Raw genomic sequence first — 18,363 nt, 5'->3', positions numbered from 1 at the left:
TTTAAGTCTGTCTAGAAGCATGACAAAGTCCTTCTGCATCCTAAGTTCATGAGAAAAATCCTTCATTTGTGACATGAACAAACTTCAGTTTCAGGATACCTTCAGTTCAGGGCACATTTGTCCTCTACGGATGGACGGTTGTGGCAATAATTCCTGTATACACTCTTAAAGCAATGCAAGGCTAGGCGAGTCTTAACTCCTTTAACACTTATTACAACTTCTTTATCCAATACAATCTATTTACTCGATTCTTAATCTAACCAAAATAAACTTGCCCTACTATGTATATATTCGTATACTAACTTTCAGCCTACGTATCTGCACGTCGTAACTACATTACACACTGTTACAAGTTTGGTTACACAGTTTCTACGAAAGTGACATTCGCCCGTATTATTAAACAACATCTTCCCTTGAAGAAGGTCGTTGTGTTTCAACCCGAGTTTTAAACTAAACGAGTCCTGAGGGACACCACAGTACAGTACTTAACGGGGTGGTGGCGGTAAGATTAACTAATTCCAACATTTAAATAAATTTTATTGGAATTAGTTAATCTTACCGCCACACCACCCCGTTAAGTACTGTACTGTGGTGTCCCTCAGGACTCATTTACTTTAAAACTCGGGTTGAAACACGACGGCCTTCTTCAAGGGAAGATGTTGTTTAATAATACGGGCGATTGCCACACCAAATGAAGGAGTGCAGATGTTGAGACGTACACAAGTGATCACTAGAAGGTCGACAGCTGAGGTTAGCGCGCGGAAGTAGCTACAGGAGACGTGTAGTAAGAACAAAGAACCAGCAAGTGAAAGGTGTTGACAGGACCACAGGACAAGTTATCTAATAAAAAGGTCTACAGAAGGAGTCAGGAAAGAAGAAGAAAAACGGAGGAAGAGACAGTAGATGTCATGAGAGGTGTTAGGAGCGAGAGACAATTGCAACATTGCTTATCCTTTGAAAGAAACTACATACAAGGGAAGACCTCAGAGACCAAAGATGAAATACAAGAACGAATTACTGTATATATATATAATTTTTTTTTAATCATAAGGTTCAGGATAACATGAACATATTTCACTAGATGATATAACACAACTCATTGCTAATAAAGTGACCAGGTTCCTCAAAAAATACTGTATAGTCAGACATTTTATGATATGAATGTCCCTTATCAGCGAGAAACACTTAACAGAGCGAGTGAGTAAAAGCAACAGCGTACACCGGGGAGGCGAGAGGTTAAGATGCAGCAGGAGACGCTGATGATGAAACGGCAACAGATATGCCAGAGGAGGCACGAGCAGAAGGAGTACTTGGAAGCCAGGAGGAGTGAAATCATAATGTTCTTGTAGATGATGCGAGTTTACACAAAGGGCGCCGTCCCGTTCCAGTTAACATCCGCTCCCTGCCATCTGGAACACAAGGAGAGTAAATGTCTTGTCATTTGTCCATATATATATATATATATATATATATATATATATATATATATATATATATATATATATATATATATATATATATATATATCATGGAATGAATTCACAGAAATAAACATTACAATAAAACTGGAAACTTTTATCGAAATGAATAGGCAGGAGCACCGAACAGCAGGAAGCGGCTCTCTTTGATGTACTGTAAGTGGTAGAAGGATCACGAACTTGGTTAAGTGGCACTGATTTGGTGATTTTTTTTACAGGTACAGTATATAAAGTTCTTCATTGTAGAGACGTGGAAAGCTGATCAAGAAGCGCAAAACAGCACACGAGACACTACTCTATTATGTCAGCATTGGGGATATTTACGACGTCATCAGTGCCGGATTTAGACCTGTGGAGGCCCATGGGCAGCCTCTTTGTGGAGGCCCCCAGATTGTGGAGGCCCCTGGGCAGCTACCCACTTCTGAATCCGGCCCTGGACGTCATCAAGATGGCACATATTGCAACAGGCTATCGTGGCTATGACAGAATGAAAGCTCACCTTGCTCTGAATTATGCAAACATCACTAAAGAAGCTTTGGAGATGTTCAAGTCTTACTGCTTCGCCTACCAAGGAAAATAAAACGCCCAAAGACCACTGGAGTTGTTGTCAGACCTATTTTGAGTAGAGATCTCAACTCTCATGGCCAGGTTGTATGCAATCACCTCCCCAAAGCTCAGTTGAAGTGGATTATGGTATATCAGTGCCACTTAATCAAGTTCGTGATCCTTCCGCCACTTAAAGTGCCGTGGTCACGTTTGTGTAGTTAGTCCGTTCAACACTTAATTATATTATTCATATTATGCTACAGAGCCCACAAAACATATGAACGTTTGAGTCCCCCAGTAGAAACGTTCGTTCTCTAATCACTTCAGTATTTCTTAGTCCTCCGTTTTCCTTTTGTGTATTCTATCAGGGACTCCGTTATTTCTGTATATCCTAGGGTGTTCCCGAATTTGAAATTGTGAGTGAATGAATTTATTGTACGGTCAATCAGGTACACCCACCGAGAGAGAAAATAGTCTAGATGTGTTTAGTATATGTTGAAGGCATCTTGTATCTGTAGATGTAGAGTATTTCGTGTGAAGAGATTATGTGTTGAGTACTCTGTTTGCCAGCTGTAAATCATATGTTTCGTGTGTTCTTACGAGGCGGCCGTTCGAAACATCAGAGAATCCGAAGGAAACATAGAAAGTGTTGTCAGTCTTGTATTATGGAAGTTAGATAATTGTCTGAAATGTAAACACAAAACATACTTATCGATCGAGTTTAACGAAAAAGCTCAGCTATCTGCTTCGCTCCCCTCCCTGAATACTGCCATTCTAAGAATTTGTCTTCAGTTTTATTCTTGTCTTTGAGAGCTCAATCACTACTTAGTTTGAAAAGACAAACTTAGCAGATTAAAATGAGTTCGAAGCCTCATTTTCAAATGCCACTGTGTAGAGTAACTTAGTCTGTCGATTTCTCTGTAAGTGACAACTTGGTAACTCACGGTTAGGAGACGCTGGGTGGAAGAGAGTCAGCGGGCCCATGATCTCACTTCACCCAAGATTTCCATCCTGTACACAGGTAAAGTCTAGTAGTCCATGTCCCACCTCATCCCTTAGTGTTGTAACTTAGTATTTTGTCTGAATATGCAGTAATCAATTAACCTAGCTGTGTTGTATTTTAAATAGTGTTCAGGCAGCTTCAGTCTAGCTAAAATGTTATGACATCCGTGTCAACTCGCTCTAAGCCATGACCCCACTCCGTACACAGGTCCCTGTAGGCCATGGGGTGTGCCCAGACGATGTCCATGTCGTCCAGCATCATTGTTAGAGAAGGATGGAGGAGGCCTTAAGAGCAGATAACATCACGTTACGCAGGCCCGCAGCCAAGCTCAGCCAGCAGCCGAGAGACTGTTGGCCTGGGCACGTTCACCATCCACTTGTTGCTCACCCGCGACGTAAACATGACCCGCTATGTACAGATTACTTCGGGTGTGTTATTCGTTCGAGATTTCATGTGTATAATCTCCTCTGTGCTATGTAGTGTGTGTGTACCTGTGGTGCTAAGAATGAGCGGCAGTACCTGTATGTATTGTGGATATTAATGAAGGTTCCTTAATCGGATGCTGTTGAGTATGTTGGTGCTATTGAGTATTTCTGGGTGATATTGGGGAAGGAATGTCCTAGGTAAAGAGGTCAATGATTTGGTATGGGGAGAGAAGACCTTAATTAACTGTTTGGAGAAGGTCAGGTATTTTTGTGTGGTGCAGTGACCTTAATTGTTTGGGGAAGGTCAACTATTTTTGTATTGTGATTGAATGCAATATATTTTTTCATATTAAGAAATAAAGTAGTTAGACTCTTTCTTGGTGTTTCGCCCTCCCTTCCACTCTTAACTTGTTTGGAAAATACAAACTCAGAGTGCCTGGATTACTCTGCCAGCTTCCTAAAGAGCACTACACATACTGTCCTGTGGTCTGGTGGCAGCGACCTCAAGTTAAGACATAAGTTGAGTACCCCTAGAATTAAGTGATCACATTAAAGGACAGTATACTACATCACACCAAAGTCATTTTAGCCATTTCATGAAATGACAAGGCAGAAGTTCAGCCATTTCATGCAATGGCTGAAAATTGTAGGCGCTTCAAGAACTGAGCAAGTGAAACAGCCATTTCGCGAAATTACTAAATATTCCAGTTACAGGTATTATGCAAAATTTTACCTGCAATACGCAATGCAAACTCTAAAACAGGATAGGAAATATGCCCCAACAATACACTCAACTGTCAAGGAATGGTTGAATGAGGCCGAGTGAGTGAAGGTGAGGCCATGAGTGGTGGACCTACTTGGTGTGGATGAGGTTCTCCAGGTAGGGGGAGTTGTACTCTTCCTTGACCGTCTGGTTACGAGTGTCGATAGTGATGATGGTAGCTGACTTCTGGTTGGTGCTGGCAGAGTAGTAATATAGATCGAACCTGGTGAAGAAATAGCCAGTTAAAGCTTGAGGCAGACTTTTTGTTGACACATACAGCCATTTTTTTAAACACTCGGGTTACTTATTAGTACAGTACCCCGAAAGCACTCTCTGGGCCATAATTCAATGTTTTAAACCAAATTTTCCATAAATAGGTTCGGGTTACTATTTAGTAATCTGACAATATTATTGGAAAGTTCGGGATAAATCATCAGGTGTGGGTAGGCACCCGAAAGACTTATTCTGAATGTTCAAACTAGTTATAAATGAATAGAAAAAGTCTCTGAAATACAATATATGTAAATTAAGATGAGATAATAAAGAAAACAAATATTTAAATGTCCTAATAACCGGTTCCGACGGAAATGTATATATTTTTAAGAGACCGCCGTGTACCCCCGTGATGGTTTACCTTCAACTCCGCTGAACCTCTCTGTTCCATCATCAATGCTTCCCTCAGCCAAGCAAGATGCCCAGCTGACTAGAAGACCTCATATGTGTCACCAGTGACCAAGTCAACCAGCCCACAATTCTTAAATGAACTACGACCCATTGCCATCACACCAAAACCCAGCTTAATCTGCCATAGATCCTCAGCAATTTGGCAATATGAAAGCTAGCTCCACCACTCACTTCACCAAAGAATTTGACCTACTTGACCACAATTTAATCAACAAATATATCAACCTCAGGTTTTGGAGAAGTCTTATACCATGGCTTAGACTTTCTTAGTGACCGACGCCAAGCTGTACGCTTCCGAGGGGCTGTCTCCACTTTTCAGTCACTCACCTGTGGTGTCCCTCAAGGCACCAAGACGGGAACCGCTCTGCTTTCTTATGCTTATCAATGATGCTCTAAGAGAAACCCCTGCTCGCTGGAAATATGTCGACGACTCCACCATTGGGATCAGCGTCAACAATTCGGCTCCCGACGACACCACCTTCCAGGATTTATTGAAGAGTCTCCAAATTTGGGCCACCAACAACCACATTACCATCAACCATACCAAGACCATGGTTACGCATATCAACCTCTCCTCCGACGTTGTCTCACCTCCCTCCATTACTTTGGGCCCCAACACACTCCAGGTTGTGGACTCCACTAAGCTCCTCGGCGTCACTACAGATAATCTAAATTGGAAAACACACGTCAGTAAAGTTGTCAAATCCTCCAGTTTTTGTCCCCACCTCATCCGCCAACTCAAGTCCCTCGGAGTTCCTCCGCCCGAGCTCCTCAGTGTTTACTCAACATTCATTCTTCCCAAGCTCACCCATGCCTTCCCTGCCTGGTCTTACTCCCTAAATGCTACACAACGTAAACACATAGAAAAAAGTGCAAAATAGGGCATGCAAAATTATTGTCTCCCCTTCCTAATCCACATATCAAGAAGCGCTCAACACACTGACCCTTTCGGCTCTCACTGACCATCACCACGACCTCATCTGCAAATTTGATGAGAAGTTTCTGCACCATTCTCGACACCGAATCCTACTTCCACCCGAGATCCCTCGTCCCCGAATTGCTGTTCGACACCACAACCGCATCCAGCCCATACAAGCATGTATTGATCGCTATAAGAACAGCCCAGTCCCAACCATTGTAAATATATCAATAACTGGTAATCAACGAGTGTATTAACTCCCAGTCAATCTTACCTTTTTGCACTGTCACTATGTTGAAATGCCCTATAGTATAACCTTCTCCCCTCTTAGTTATTGTATATCATATTTGTATCACTTATGTTACTTGTATATTATTTGTCAATCAAGTAACCCATTCCCCAATTATGTAACAGTATATTTTCAGCCTTCAGGCTGCCATGCTCTTTCAATAAACCGTTAATTATTATTATTATTAATACAGGGGGTATTATTATTATTATTATTATCATCATCATCATCATCATCATCATCATCATCACACACACACACACACACACACACACACCTGTTTTCAGCGTGGTAGTCCCTAGTGAGTTCCTTATTAGGGTTGAAAAGGATCCCGTAGGAGTCATTACACCTCGTGACCCAGACAGGGAAAGAAGGTGTTTTGAGTCGTGACCCCACGTTGACCTGACCTCCTTCCTCCGGTCTCCTCCACACTAACAGCCCCACCTCCGCCCGGGTTATGATACCTGTTTTGGGCTTGGCCTAGAACATAGTTACCAGAATTATCAAACTAATATAAGGTTCAGTAATATGTAATGTACAGTATATTGTTTCATTCTTTAATTATTATGTCAAGATTAACATAGACATTAAAGGCTTTTCTTCATAACTTTCATCTTATCACGCTGTATTGTCAAACGAATCAGAGGAAAAGGATTAAAAATTAACACTTTATATTCAAAACATTTGGAATTAAAACCAGCTAATTCACCAACCCTGAAAATCCCTAAGTCCTAAAATTAATTTCAATTAAGCACCAGGAAAGCACAGGGAATTTAGGGGAGAGATCAGGATGTGGAGCTTATTTCTGAATCTGTCTTATGTCTTATACTTCTCCACACACTAAATGTTTACATACATAAGAAGCAATTAATAACAGTGCAAGTACAGGCGCCACCAGACACCTGACTATATAAACACGTGCTTACTGACCATGGTATCCTCGCTGCCCTCGTAGATGATGCCGTTGTGGAGGAAGAGTGTGGCGCGGCCCGTCAGCATCAGAGTGGCCAAACACGGGTGGATTATCGCGTTAGTACACAGCAGACTCACCTCCTCACCGCCCATGTCCTCGTTCAACCTGCCGGGGCAAGAGCAGATAAATGATTAGTTTATATGGTCAGGGAGGACAAGCATCAGGGGGTGAGAGGACAAATATCAGGGGGGGTTAGGGACAACAAACATCAGGGGGATAGGGAGGACAAGAACTTACTTGTTGAAGCCGCGGGAGAGGACGAGGCTATAAAGGAAGAGCAGTAACCCGTTACCTTCGTCAGCCAAGAACTGTAAACAACAATGATGGGATCAGCCCTCACTGTGACAACTATCTACTCCATCCTTTAATATTTTCAATGCATATATGTTAGAAATAATCGATAAATACCACATAAAAGATAAATTTAATAATGGTTCAGCAAAATAACTGCATACATTTAAAGCTTGCAACAAACACAATTCTTCATGATATATCAAACCCAACAGGATATACAGGATAGAGATATTTTGTTTATTTTACATACTATTGATTCTGTATCTGTAAATTTAACACAGGCTTCAATACTGCCACTAGATCCCTGTAAAGATGCTCACCTCAAAGAGATATTTTTTAAGGTTGAAGGTCAGCTCATCTTGCTTCTTGAACTCAAAGGTGTGGATCTGAAAAGGACATTAATTCTTATTTATTTGGTGATTGAATAAGAAGTAATAATAATAATAATAATAATGGAATGTTCTTGTATATTATAATACATTAACTTTGTTGTCTTTTAACCTTGATATAATTTAAAAGGTAATTTATACTGATATAGAAAAGCTAATGAAGATATGCTAGAAAAAGTAAAAAAAAAAATGTTACTCAAGTCATATAATCAGGGATATTAAGGGATGAACTATTGGCTATGAGGGCCAGGGGAAGAGATAGACCTGGATGAATGGACTAATGAAGTTAAAAGGTGGATTCTGTGTTCAAGGATCCTCATTATGTTTTCCTGTGTATTTCCTTGTCTGACTGTAAGAGTTTGTTTATTACTGTACTGTATTCCTGAATGTCTAGGTTAGAGTATATTGAACTCATCATTCCCTACCTGAATGATTCTATAGGCACTTATATCTCCAGTGTGTGATTGGAAACTCTCGCATATTCCTCCCTGTACTTTGGTCAGTGTGTCTGTGTGATGACCTACCCGCTCGGTGCATCCATCGGACTGGTAAGAGGGCGTGTCGTTGACGTAAATGTTCTCCTGGGCGAGGCACAGCACGGCGTGTTGTCGCTCCCCGGCCCTCCAAAGTATGTCACTGAGGGCCCCCACCAGTGCCTCCTCCTGTGCCTTTGTCGTCGCCCGTAGAAGCCTGGGGAGGAGGAGAAAAAATTGAGTTCGCTGTTCTCTTCGTCCCTTACCCGATTCGATGATCAAGGTGACTGGCCATTGCATGAAACTGGTCATGTGTATTACTATTGTTGGGAATATTACGTGTTTAATACTAGTTTTTCTCTCAATACTACTAGGGAGGCTGATATTGGGATTAATTTCCCTGTGATAACTATTAATAGTAATGATACAGTTAAGGACAATACCATAGCCGGTCTAGGTAGTTTCAAGTGCTAAAGGATACGACAAAGGTTCCCGAGTAAGTATATAATATCAACCAGGTTCAGTCGCCACATCAAAGGACCGTATAAGTAAAACAATGCCAGCCAGAACATTCAAAACCCTTCCACCCCATAAGGAGAGATATTTGCAAGCCGTGACTAAGACATTCGAGCGTAACCTTGTGGCTTCTACCTGTGGTCTATTTTATGTCATGAACCTCAGACTCACATCATAACACAAATATGAAACACGTAGTAGTACACGTTTGTTGAAGGTACTGAACTATTGTCACAGCCACTACTGAATAACCTTCCTCTTTCAGCAGTGCTTCAACTCCTTGGCCCATTAATCACTCACACATTCTGAAATAACGGTTGTGGTGAACAGACCAGGATGTGTACACCCTCCTTGCTACCTCTGGCTGATAGTTAAAGTGATATTTAATACAAACACTGAGAAAACATCCAAGGAAAACTATTCTTTATACTGTACAAATTGAGTCAAGAAAGAGAAATACTAATTTATAACAATTAACAACTATTATATTCACAATAAAACAAAGAGTACAGACATTGACACTGCATGGACTTGTGGCCCAACTGATTTAGTAAATAATCTGACAATCTCACAACATATCTTTCCCTCCATTTACAGGAGTATCACTTAGTATTCACCCTAAATGCTGGTGAATAAATTAATAACAAAATGCAGGATATACAATGGATGAAGCAAGATTACAATCACTCTCCGATCTCACATCTACACCCTGTATTCACCTGTGGAAGACAGAGCATCTCCCACATAAACAAACAATACAGCTTCTCCAATTAATAACTCTAAACTTCTTTGTGTAAGTATTGTATAAATACAGTAGATAAAATAACTATCTGTGCAGGTGGGGGTCGATATGCTCTAAAATTTTACATGTGACTAGTGACAGCCCTCATATACCAATATTTATCGTCCATGGTCTCATATTGTTTCCCACAAAGTATGCACAGATAGTTGTTTTAGCTACTATACATAATATTATATGATTATAAAATATTAAAAATTACATTGAACCAGTATATTTCACATTAAATACACAAAATAAACTAATTTCAAAAGACGTACATCATCTTACATCTTTCATAGAAAACCAAACCGCTCTTGCAACAGCGACTGATCTAAAAGAACATACGGCACACATCTTAGTATTTCAACGGTGTGTAAATACATAGCCCTATATAACATTGTACATACATCAGGTGAACGCTCGTCTGTGTTCTTGTCTCAGCCCAGCGGGAGTTATAACCATCAGTCTAAGAACAAAATTACTAAAGACAAAATGAAAAAGACTCACACTGTGGGGTCGGCAACCACCCTGGCTCCCCGGCGGTTGAAGAGCAGGTGTTTGAGGATGAATCCCTGGACACACATGGCCAGGCCCTTGGTGCTAGTCTTGTGCATCTTGAGGCTGTACGCTTCGACAGTCTCGCCATCATGAAAGACGAAAGACTGACCCAGCCACTCGTTCTCCGTTGATCCCAGTAAGTCCGCTGAACCAAACACTTGTCGTCGCAGCGCCTGAAGAAGAGGTTAACATGAACGTGTGGGAGACCGAGAGATAAGAGACACACTGAAACAGACAGAACAGTGGCAGACAGAGATGGAATGAGTGAAAGATAAAACAAGAAAAAAAAACAGTGAATGGAAGAGAATATACGGGTGATAAAGTAAAAATATGAGACGTAGGGAGGTGATGGTCAACTAACATTTAATGTATAAGGTTTCTATATATCTCATCAACATCCAACACAGTTTCATTACGTTAATTAAACACACAAGTGGTCTACGAGTACATCTTAATGAATACTAAATCTCACAATAAGAAAGCTAACTACAACAGCTAATTCAGATCATCCTTCCTCACCACAGACCATAAACAATAGGATGTAATTATCAAGGATTCCTAAAATATTTCTTTTTATATCATAACTAAAAACAAACAACCATAAAGTAGAGCTGAAGAAGACGATCTTTTTTCTCCTTCTCAACTTTATTTCAAGTTTTCGGAAGAGGTGGAGATAAATACTTGATGAAAGAAAGTTTTATTACCAAACTTTCAAGAACACACAGCATCTTAAGTCTTACGGTACGACTCACCCTAAGATATGAGTCACCTTAGGAGTCACCCTATGAGTCACCGTTACAATGTGTCGATAAAGGCATCAAGAGACTATTGATCCTAGTCACGCGTTCATCGCCGGCGTGTTTACATTACCTCCTTGTATCGTAACCAGTGTTGGTGTGGTGGTGCCTGTCATGTCATGGTGGTGCCTGTCATGTCGTGGTGGTGGTGCCTTGTCATGTCATGGTGGTGGTGCCTTGTCATGTCATGGTGGTGCCTGTCATGTCATGGTGGTGCCTGTCATGTCATGGTGGTGGTGGTGGTGCCTAAAGAAAAAGATAAAAAGCTGGATGATAATGATGATGATGACAAAGAAAACCACAGTATAAAAATAATATAAAAAGGAAGGGGTCAAGTACCTCGGGGAAGACGCCATATTGTGGACGGAAGATATCGACAAACTAGCGAACATTGTACTAGGCCAGGGAGTGACCATTGTGTATCACCGAGGAGGAGGAGGAAGAGGGGAGGAGGAGGAGGAGGAGGAGGAGGAGGAGGAGGGGGGGGACACTGTTGTTGATGTTAGTGGGTCCCTCCCTATTGTAACTGGCTGGGTGACGTAGGTGGAGGTCCTTCCACATTGGGTTAGAGAGGGGCGCTAGTGTCAGGTGAAGGGAGGTGAGGGGCTCCGCTAGTGTCAGGTGAAGGGATGTAGAGAGGGGCGCCGCTAGTGTCAGGTGAAGGGAGGTAGAGAGGGCTCCGCTAGTGTCAGGTGGTGTCAGGTGAAGGGAGGTAGAGAGGGGCGCTAGTGTCAGGTGAAGGGATGTAGAGAGGGGCTCCGCTAGTGTCAGGTGAAGGGATGTAGAGAGGGGCGCCGCTAGTGTCAGGTGAAGGGAGGTAGAGAGGGGCTCCGCTAGTGTCAGATTATCGATATCGACGCCGATTACCGAGAGGAAAGAGAAACACCTCCTGAAGGGGGTGGGAGCTGCGTAAGTGGGGGGCAGAAGTGTGATGTAAAGTCCAAAAAGGCAAGAACTCAGGGTTGGTTCTGTAAGCTGGAGGTTGGCTGCTTCCCCCTTCCTACCTTCGCGTGTCTTCATTGTCTACGTATGTCTTTGTTGTCGTTATTCTCATCCATCGGTTTTATTGTTATTTTGTTGTTGTTTTTATTCATTATTGTCATTCTATTTATCATTTTCTATAGTTCTTGTCTTTCATTAATTAATCTAAAATAACTTAACCCAACCCAACCTAAAATAACCTAACCCAACCCAACCTAAAATAACCTAACCCAACCCAACCTAAAATAACCTAACCCAACCCAACCTAAAATAACCTAACCCAACCCAACCTAAAATAACCTAACCTTACCTAATCTAACCTAACCTAACCAAAATGACCAGCAGTTCTAATGGAGCCAGTCTAATGGGCCCCAATCCTAATGGACCTTAGTCTTAATGGACCCCAGACACAACAGTTAGGTTAGAGTACAGATGAGGCTGGCTCAGGAGTCCTGGAACACTTAAGGGGGTCTAAGTGGTATGAAGAATTCTAAGTAGCAATTAAGAACATACACGATGATAAGGTATTTAAGTGGTGATGTAGGTTCTAAGTGGTGATGTGTGTCCTGAATAGTAAAACAGGTGAGTGGAGAAATTAATTAATCACAGGTGTTTGAGAAGAAGCGAACAAGACTGACTGATAGAGAAAAACAGATAAATTGATAGATAGACAGACACAGACAGACAGACAGACAAAGACAGACAGACAAAGAAAGACACAGACAGACAGACACACAGATAAATAAACACTGCATACAAACAAAATTGAATCCAAACCTTTAAAAAAATAATTTCAATAAATTTTTTTTTTGAGGATAGTTACAAGAAAAAAAGTTAACCTCATTTTTATCACAATATCAAAGGGATTAATTTACTCTCTATTTTAGACACGAGAGAATAATGTAATCCCGGTCGTCTGGAGATTACGGGATTACGAGACGGCTGGAATTGAACAGACGAACGAGAGAAGAAAATGAACACAATAAAGAATTTCCTTCCTGTTTTCTTATGAACATTTCCTTCGTTTTTTTTTCTTCAAATTTCTTTATGTTGTTTGGTTGTCTAAAAATAATAAATCGTGTGGTTTCTTGTTTTATTTGTATATTTTTGATTGGTTGGTTGGTTTAAGATTAGTTGAGAATTGTTATTGGTTTTCTATGTTTTATCTCCCAGGTAAAGGCTATTTGTGGCTTATGTCTGCACGAGATGTCTATTTCTGGCCGTGAAGAAGATGTCTTTATCCCCAATTTCGTAATAATCTGTGACAGATATTGATCTTCGTGTCTCTCTCTCGTGTCCAAGCACCAATCAGACGCCGTCTTCCATTTAAATATTTTTTATAAGGGCATAACAAAGGTTTACAACCCAAAGGAAGAGTTAACGAGTATAATACCACACACACACACACACACACACACACACACCATGTGACTTGCATCTCAAAGGAAGCTCCTCACTTAACCTGTGTTTCCTGGTAAGGTTAAGCGAGTGTGTGAGTGTGAGGGTCTTGGGGTTAAGTGAGTGTGAGGGTCTTGGGGTTAAGTGAGTGTGAGGGTCTTGGGGTTAAGTGAGTGTATGAGTGTGAGGGTCTTGGGGTTAAGTGAGTGTGAGGGTCTTGGGGTTAAGTGAGTGTGAGGGTCTTGGGGTTAAGTGAGTGTGAGGGTCTTGGGGTTAAGTGAGTGTGAGGGTCTTGGGGTTAAGTGAGTGTGAGGGTCTTGGGGTTAAGTGAGTGTGAGGTCTTGGGGTTAAGTGGTCTTAAGGGTCTGAGTGTGGGTTAGAAGTGAGTGTGAGGTCTTGGGGTTACAGAGTGCGTGATAATTGGTCGATAAGTGTGTCAGTGTGGTATAAATCCACTGAGAGTTAGAGGGTGGGGAGTGCAAGGTGGTGGGAGAGAGAACAAGGGGGGTGAGGGAGAAGGGGTGAGGGAAAGGGGGCAAGGGAGAGAGGGAAGGTAGAGAGGGAGATGAAAGGGAGGAAGAAAGGTGAGGGAGAGAAGGGAGGGTGAGAAGGGAGGGAAAAAGGGGAGGGAGAGAAGGGAGGAAGAAAGGGAAGGGAGGGGGGAGATGGAAAGGGGGTGAATAAGAGGCGAAGGTGTGTATTGTACTTAATTTCTAACCTAACCTAAGATTAAGAAAATAAATAAGAAGATTAACTTAATAATACCGTATGTTTAATCCCACTTTAGATTTATCATTGTGGTAAAGTATTTTTGTGTTTTACTCATTAGAATAATTATATAAAACTCTATAATTATATCGGTATAAAGAGCTTTTGATAATTTGGTCATAAACTGTTTAGGATTAAATGTAATTATTATTTATTACTAGGTGTGATCGTTGGGGTCACACACACACACACACCTACCTATAACAAAATTCATTATGGTATATGTGGACAGTACCAGTGGACAGTATCATCATAGACAGTAGTGGAGAAAACGAAGGTACTTACCAGGGCAGTGTCAGCCGTGATGGGAGTGCCACCAAGGACAGGAACTTTCTGCACCGAGCTCTTAGGTTTAGTCGGGTACAACACACGTTCTGTAAGAGAGGTCAAATTAGGTCATGTATACTGGAGGTCCTATTAGGTCATGTATACTGGAGGTCAAATTAGGTCATGTATACTGGAGGTCAAATTAGGTCATGTATACTGGAGGTCAAATTAGGTCATGTATACTGTAGATCAAATTAGGTCATGTTAGGTCATACTGTATATGCAGGAAGTCACGCCAGGTCAAATGAACTGTAGGTTAAGCTAGGTCAAGTGTAGTAAAGACCATCCTACTTATCAATGAATATAAATAACAATAATATCAATAATAATAATACGAGTAACAATAACAATAAAAAAATAATAATAACAATATTAAAAACAATAATAATAATGATAAAGCAATAATAATAACAACAATAATAATAATAATAATAATAATAACAATAACAATAATAATAATAATAACAATAATAACAATAATAATAATAACAATAATAATAATATAATAATAATAAGAAAACTGTTCGTGGTAATACAATAAACATGACAGATCAGCCACTAATCCCCCGACATATCTGGAAATCATCACAGATCATGACCTACAGCCTACAGGATGTGGTCATACGATGGAGAGATGAGGTCAAGGTCACTGTAGGTCCGTGAGGTCGTATTACTGTCACTGTAGGTCCGTGGGGTCGTATTACTGTCACTGTAGGTCCGTGAGGTCGTATTACTGTCACTGTAGGTCCGTGGGGTCGTATTACTGTCACTGTAGGTCCGTGAGGTCGTATTACTGTCACTGTAGGTCCGTGAGGTCGTATTACTGTCACTGTAGGTCCGTGAGGTCGTATTACTGTCACTGTAGGTCCATGGGGTCGTATTTATGTCACTGTAGATTGGGGATATTGTGTCACCCTCACTATAGATCCTCAACATCAGATCACTGTAGAATTGTATTGGCGTAGCACCGTCACTGTAGAACCAGATTATTGTAGTAATGTCACTGTATAATCGTAACTACTTATCACTGTCACTGTAGAAATGTAGTGTCATAAGGTCGGGATATTATTTTTTGTCACTGTATCACTGTAAGTCTGTATGAATGATAAGGTGTTTTTACGACACAACGTCATTGTAATTAAATACCTCAAGATAACAGCTGGGTTAGGTTATGTAAGGTTAGGTTAGGTTATGTAAGGTTAGGTTAGGTTAGGTTATGTAAGGTTAGGTTAAGTTAGGTTATGTAAGGTTAGGTTAGGTTATGTAAGGTTAGGTTAGGTTATGTAAGGTTAGGTTAAGTTAAGGTGGTTTGTGTAGGTTAGCCAAAAACAGCATCGTGAATACACCTCTCAACACCTATATGTAAAATCATAAGTTAACATTAAAAGTTAAGAAAATAATTAATCATACAACCTAAATCACCAGATAATCATACACAATAAATAATACATCTCTAAATTAAATAAATACTTATCCTCAACACAAACCACTTAACATCAATACAAATTACAATTAACCTGCAAATAAAAAATCTAATTAATAATCATCTACATAATTAATCGGAGTATAATAATAATAAAAAAACTACTCATGCTCAATTAAATGCCTAAGAGATATAGAAAGCAATGTCCACACCAGCAGTACTACTACGGTAAGCTGGAGTTAACACGTTTAGCGGCAGCAGTGAAGGAGTAATGGATCTTACCTTATTAACCAAAGCCATTTATATTCTTTGTTTATTTATCTAAGCCAGTGGGGATAGGAGTGGGAAGAAGGGGAAGAGGGAAGGGGGGGAAGGGGAGTGTTTAGAGAGAGGGATAGGAGGTACCTTTTCTCCTCTTCCCTTTCTCTTCCTCCCTCTGTCCCTGTGAGAGGTTAAGTGTATAGGGAGTCATTAAGACAGACAGACGGACAAACCGATAAACAACAGAAAAGACAGATTGATGTGGAAACAGACAGAGGTTTCGATTCACTTGGACAGAAGTGAAAACCAATCAGACGGATAGGTAAACACAGAAACAGACAGGAGAAAGAATAGACAGGTACAGAAAATAAGCTAATATATATAACAGACAGGTGAACACAGACAGTAATAACGTCAACAGAGACATTAAATGAGACAGGTAGACAGGTACAGACACAAGAACAGCACCCAAGATTGAAAGACATCAGACAGGCAAATAGTTAAAAACACCTAAACAGACAGACAGACGAATAAAAAACACTGACAGACAAGATGGTAAGCAGACAGACAGGTAGACAATAAAGAACTCACCTGAGCCTCTCTTCTCGGTGCCTAAGAGGAGAAGCTTCTGATACAAACTCTGTCTCTCTGGCTTAATTTTACTCATGGTTAGGTCAGGTTAGGTCAGGTTAGGTCAGGTCAGGTCAGGTCAGAACTAAGAGCTTTTCTTTCTTTGTCTGCCGGCTGGTGACCAAGGTAAGTTGTTTGTTTATTTATGTGATAATTAGGGTTTAATATTTCCTTCACACGTTAATTTTTGCTGTAGTCTATACCTGTTGTAGTGATGATCTGTACAGGTGTTTTATTGATTAATTTTCCTTTTTTTTTATTACAGGTTATTTATACAGTTGTGTTACATGATTTATTATTGTGGTTTTAAATATTTTTGTTTTGTTTTAAATTTGCATAAGAGTCACTAAACTGTGGTGGTGGGATGGAGTAAAAACAGTCACTGGGATGTCAGGTAACAATATTAGTCAGGTGATTGGCTAATAACATATTTTTTTTAGTGATAATCTTGGTTAATCTTCTGGATAATTTTATAATCCTTCGTCTTAGTTCCACGCAGCAGCTGATGATCTGTCCTCATGAGAAAAACTGCTGCTGGTCTGACACAACATATATATATATATTAAAAGGTATATATATATATATTTTTTTACCGGTTTCAGCTACTTGGACGTTCATATACTAAACGAGGTAGTGTGACTCATGAGTGGAACCAATAACACACACACACACACACACGACCAGAAGATTGATGTGATTGATAGTCCATTTTTTACAGATATTTTAACATGACGTAAAATTAAAATTGAAAATGGAACAGAAATTCTCTTTAGAGTGTAATATCTTCCCCTACAGGAGAGACCAGCCCTTCAACCCTTCACAACTACGACCAGGTGTTCGAGTAGTGTTAGTGATAAACAGCTACCAGACCAGTCATCCGGAAACAACGACAAAACAAACCAGAAACATGAATCATACTAGAATATAACTAAATTAATCAACAACTGTATGAATAAATCGTTTTAAATACATTAATCCTTAATAAATTTCCATGTAGCATAACCTTAAATAAATTCCTTATACAACAATGATATATAATGACATGGTAACAACTATTAAAACCTATATCACCAATATTTTCATTATACACCTATCAGTCATTGAATATCATACCACAAATAAATATAAATCTGTCACGATTAATACGACCAACACGTATCACTCCCTATTGTTAATTCTGGTTATTTTAACAGACTAAAAAACGTTCCCTTACTTCACACAGCATTAAAATTAACTTCATAACCACTCGGGGTGATTAAAATGATGTCCAAATAATGTCTAAGTTAACAAGAAACATAAAACACTTAAATAATTAAGCTCCAATGTGGTGGTCCCAGATTTGAGCCAAAGATTTCGATTTGACTCACAAAAACAAAATCAGATTTGGACCGAAGATGAGTCATGAATCCATTTACGCGAATCAGATTTTATCCCAGATTTCATTCCTAGAGAACAAAGATTTTATATCGGAAAATCCTCTCAGGTCAAATCTCAGGAAAAAAGATAATACCTTTCCCAATTCACTTGTATAATTAATAGAATGATATATAGATAATTATAGGCGTCTTTTAATATATAGATTAATAGTTATATACAGTGAAACCTCTATATACCGCACTATATGAAGATGAAAGTCCGTTATATACTGTAGAAACTGCGCACTAGGTTACCAAGAAATGAGGGGAAA

The 18,363-nt window shown here is 40.0% G+C and overlaps 1 protein-coding gene and 1 long non-coding RNA gene across 5 annotated transcripts in view; one reads left to right on the top strand and one right to left on the bottom strand.

Moving 5' to 3' along the window:
• Positions 1-629: 629 nt before the first annotated feature.
• The window catches only part of LOC121865746 (inactive ubiquitin carboxyl-terminal hydrolase MINDY-4B-like), an 83,959-nt gene continuing 66,225 nt past the window's right edge, over positions 630-18,363 (bottom strand). For 3 of the 4 annotated variants that reach the window (XM_042365290.1, XM_042365293.1, XM_042365291.1), the window contains 9 exons: positions 14,321-14,409; positions 10,041-10,264; positions 8,288-8,453; positions 7,695-7,760; positions 7,318-7,388; positions 7,038-7,185; positions 6,385-6,587; positions 4,310-4,438; positions 630-1,409 (listed from right to left, as the gene is read on the bottom strand). In XM_042365290.1, coding sequence (XP_042221224.1) covers positions 1,361-1,409; positions 4,310-4,438; positions 6,385-6,587; positions 7,038-7,185; positions 7,318-7,388; positions 7,695-7,760; positions 8,288-8,453; positions 10,041-10,264; positions 14,321-14,409 — 1,145 coding nt within the window. In that variant the 3' untranslated portion in view covers positions 630-1,360. Of the gene's footprint in view, positions 1,410-4,309; positions 4,439-6,384; positions 6,588-7,037; positions 7,186-7,317; positions 7,389-7,694; positions 7,761-8,287; positions 8,454-10,040; positions 10,265-14,320; positions 14,410-16,637; positions 16,942-18,363 lie in introns of those variants that run through there. The other variant, XM_042365292.1, reaches the window with a different exon arrangement.
• On the top strand, positions 2,812-3,827 carry LOC121865747. Its single transcript, XR_006088809.1, has 2 exons — positions 2,812-3,045; positions 3,235-3,827. It is a non-coding gene; the product is annotated as an uncharacterized LOC121865747 (long non-coding RNA).

Source organism: Homarus americanus, unplaced genomic scaffold (genome assembly GCF_018991925.1).
Source record: "Homarus americanus isolate GMGI-L3 unplaced genomic scaffold, GMGI_Hamer_2.0 scaffold45333, whole genome shotgun sequence".
NCBI lineage: Eukaryota > Metazoa > Arthropoda > Malacostraca > Decapoda > Nephropidae > Homarus > Homarus americanus.
The sequence above is the reverse complement of the archived record's forward strand: the minus strand, read 5'-3'. Positions and strand labels throughout refer to the sequence as shown.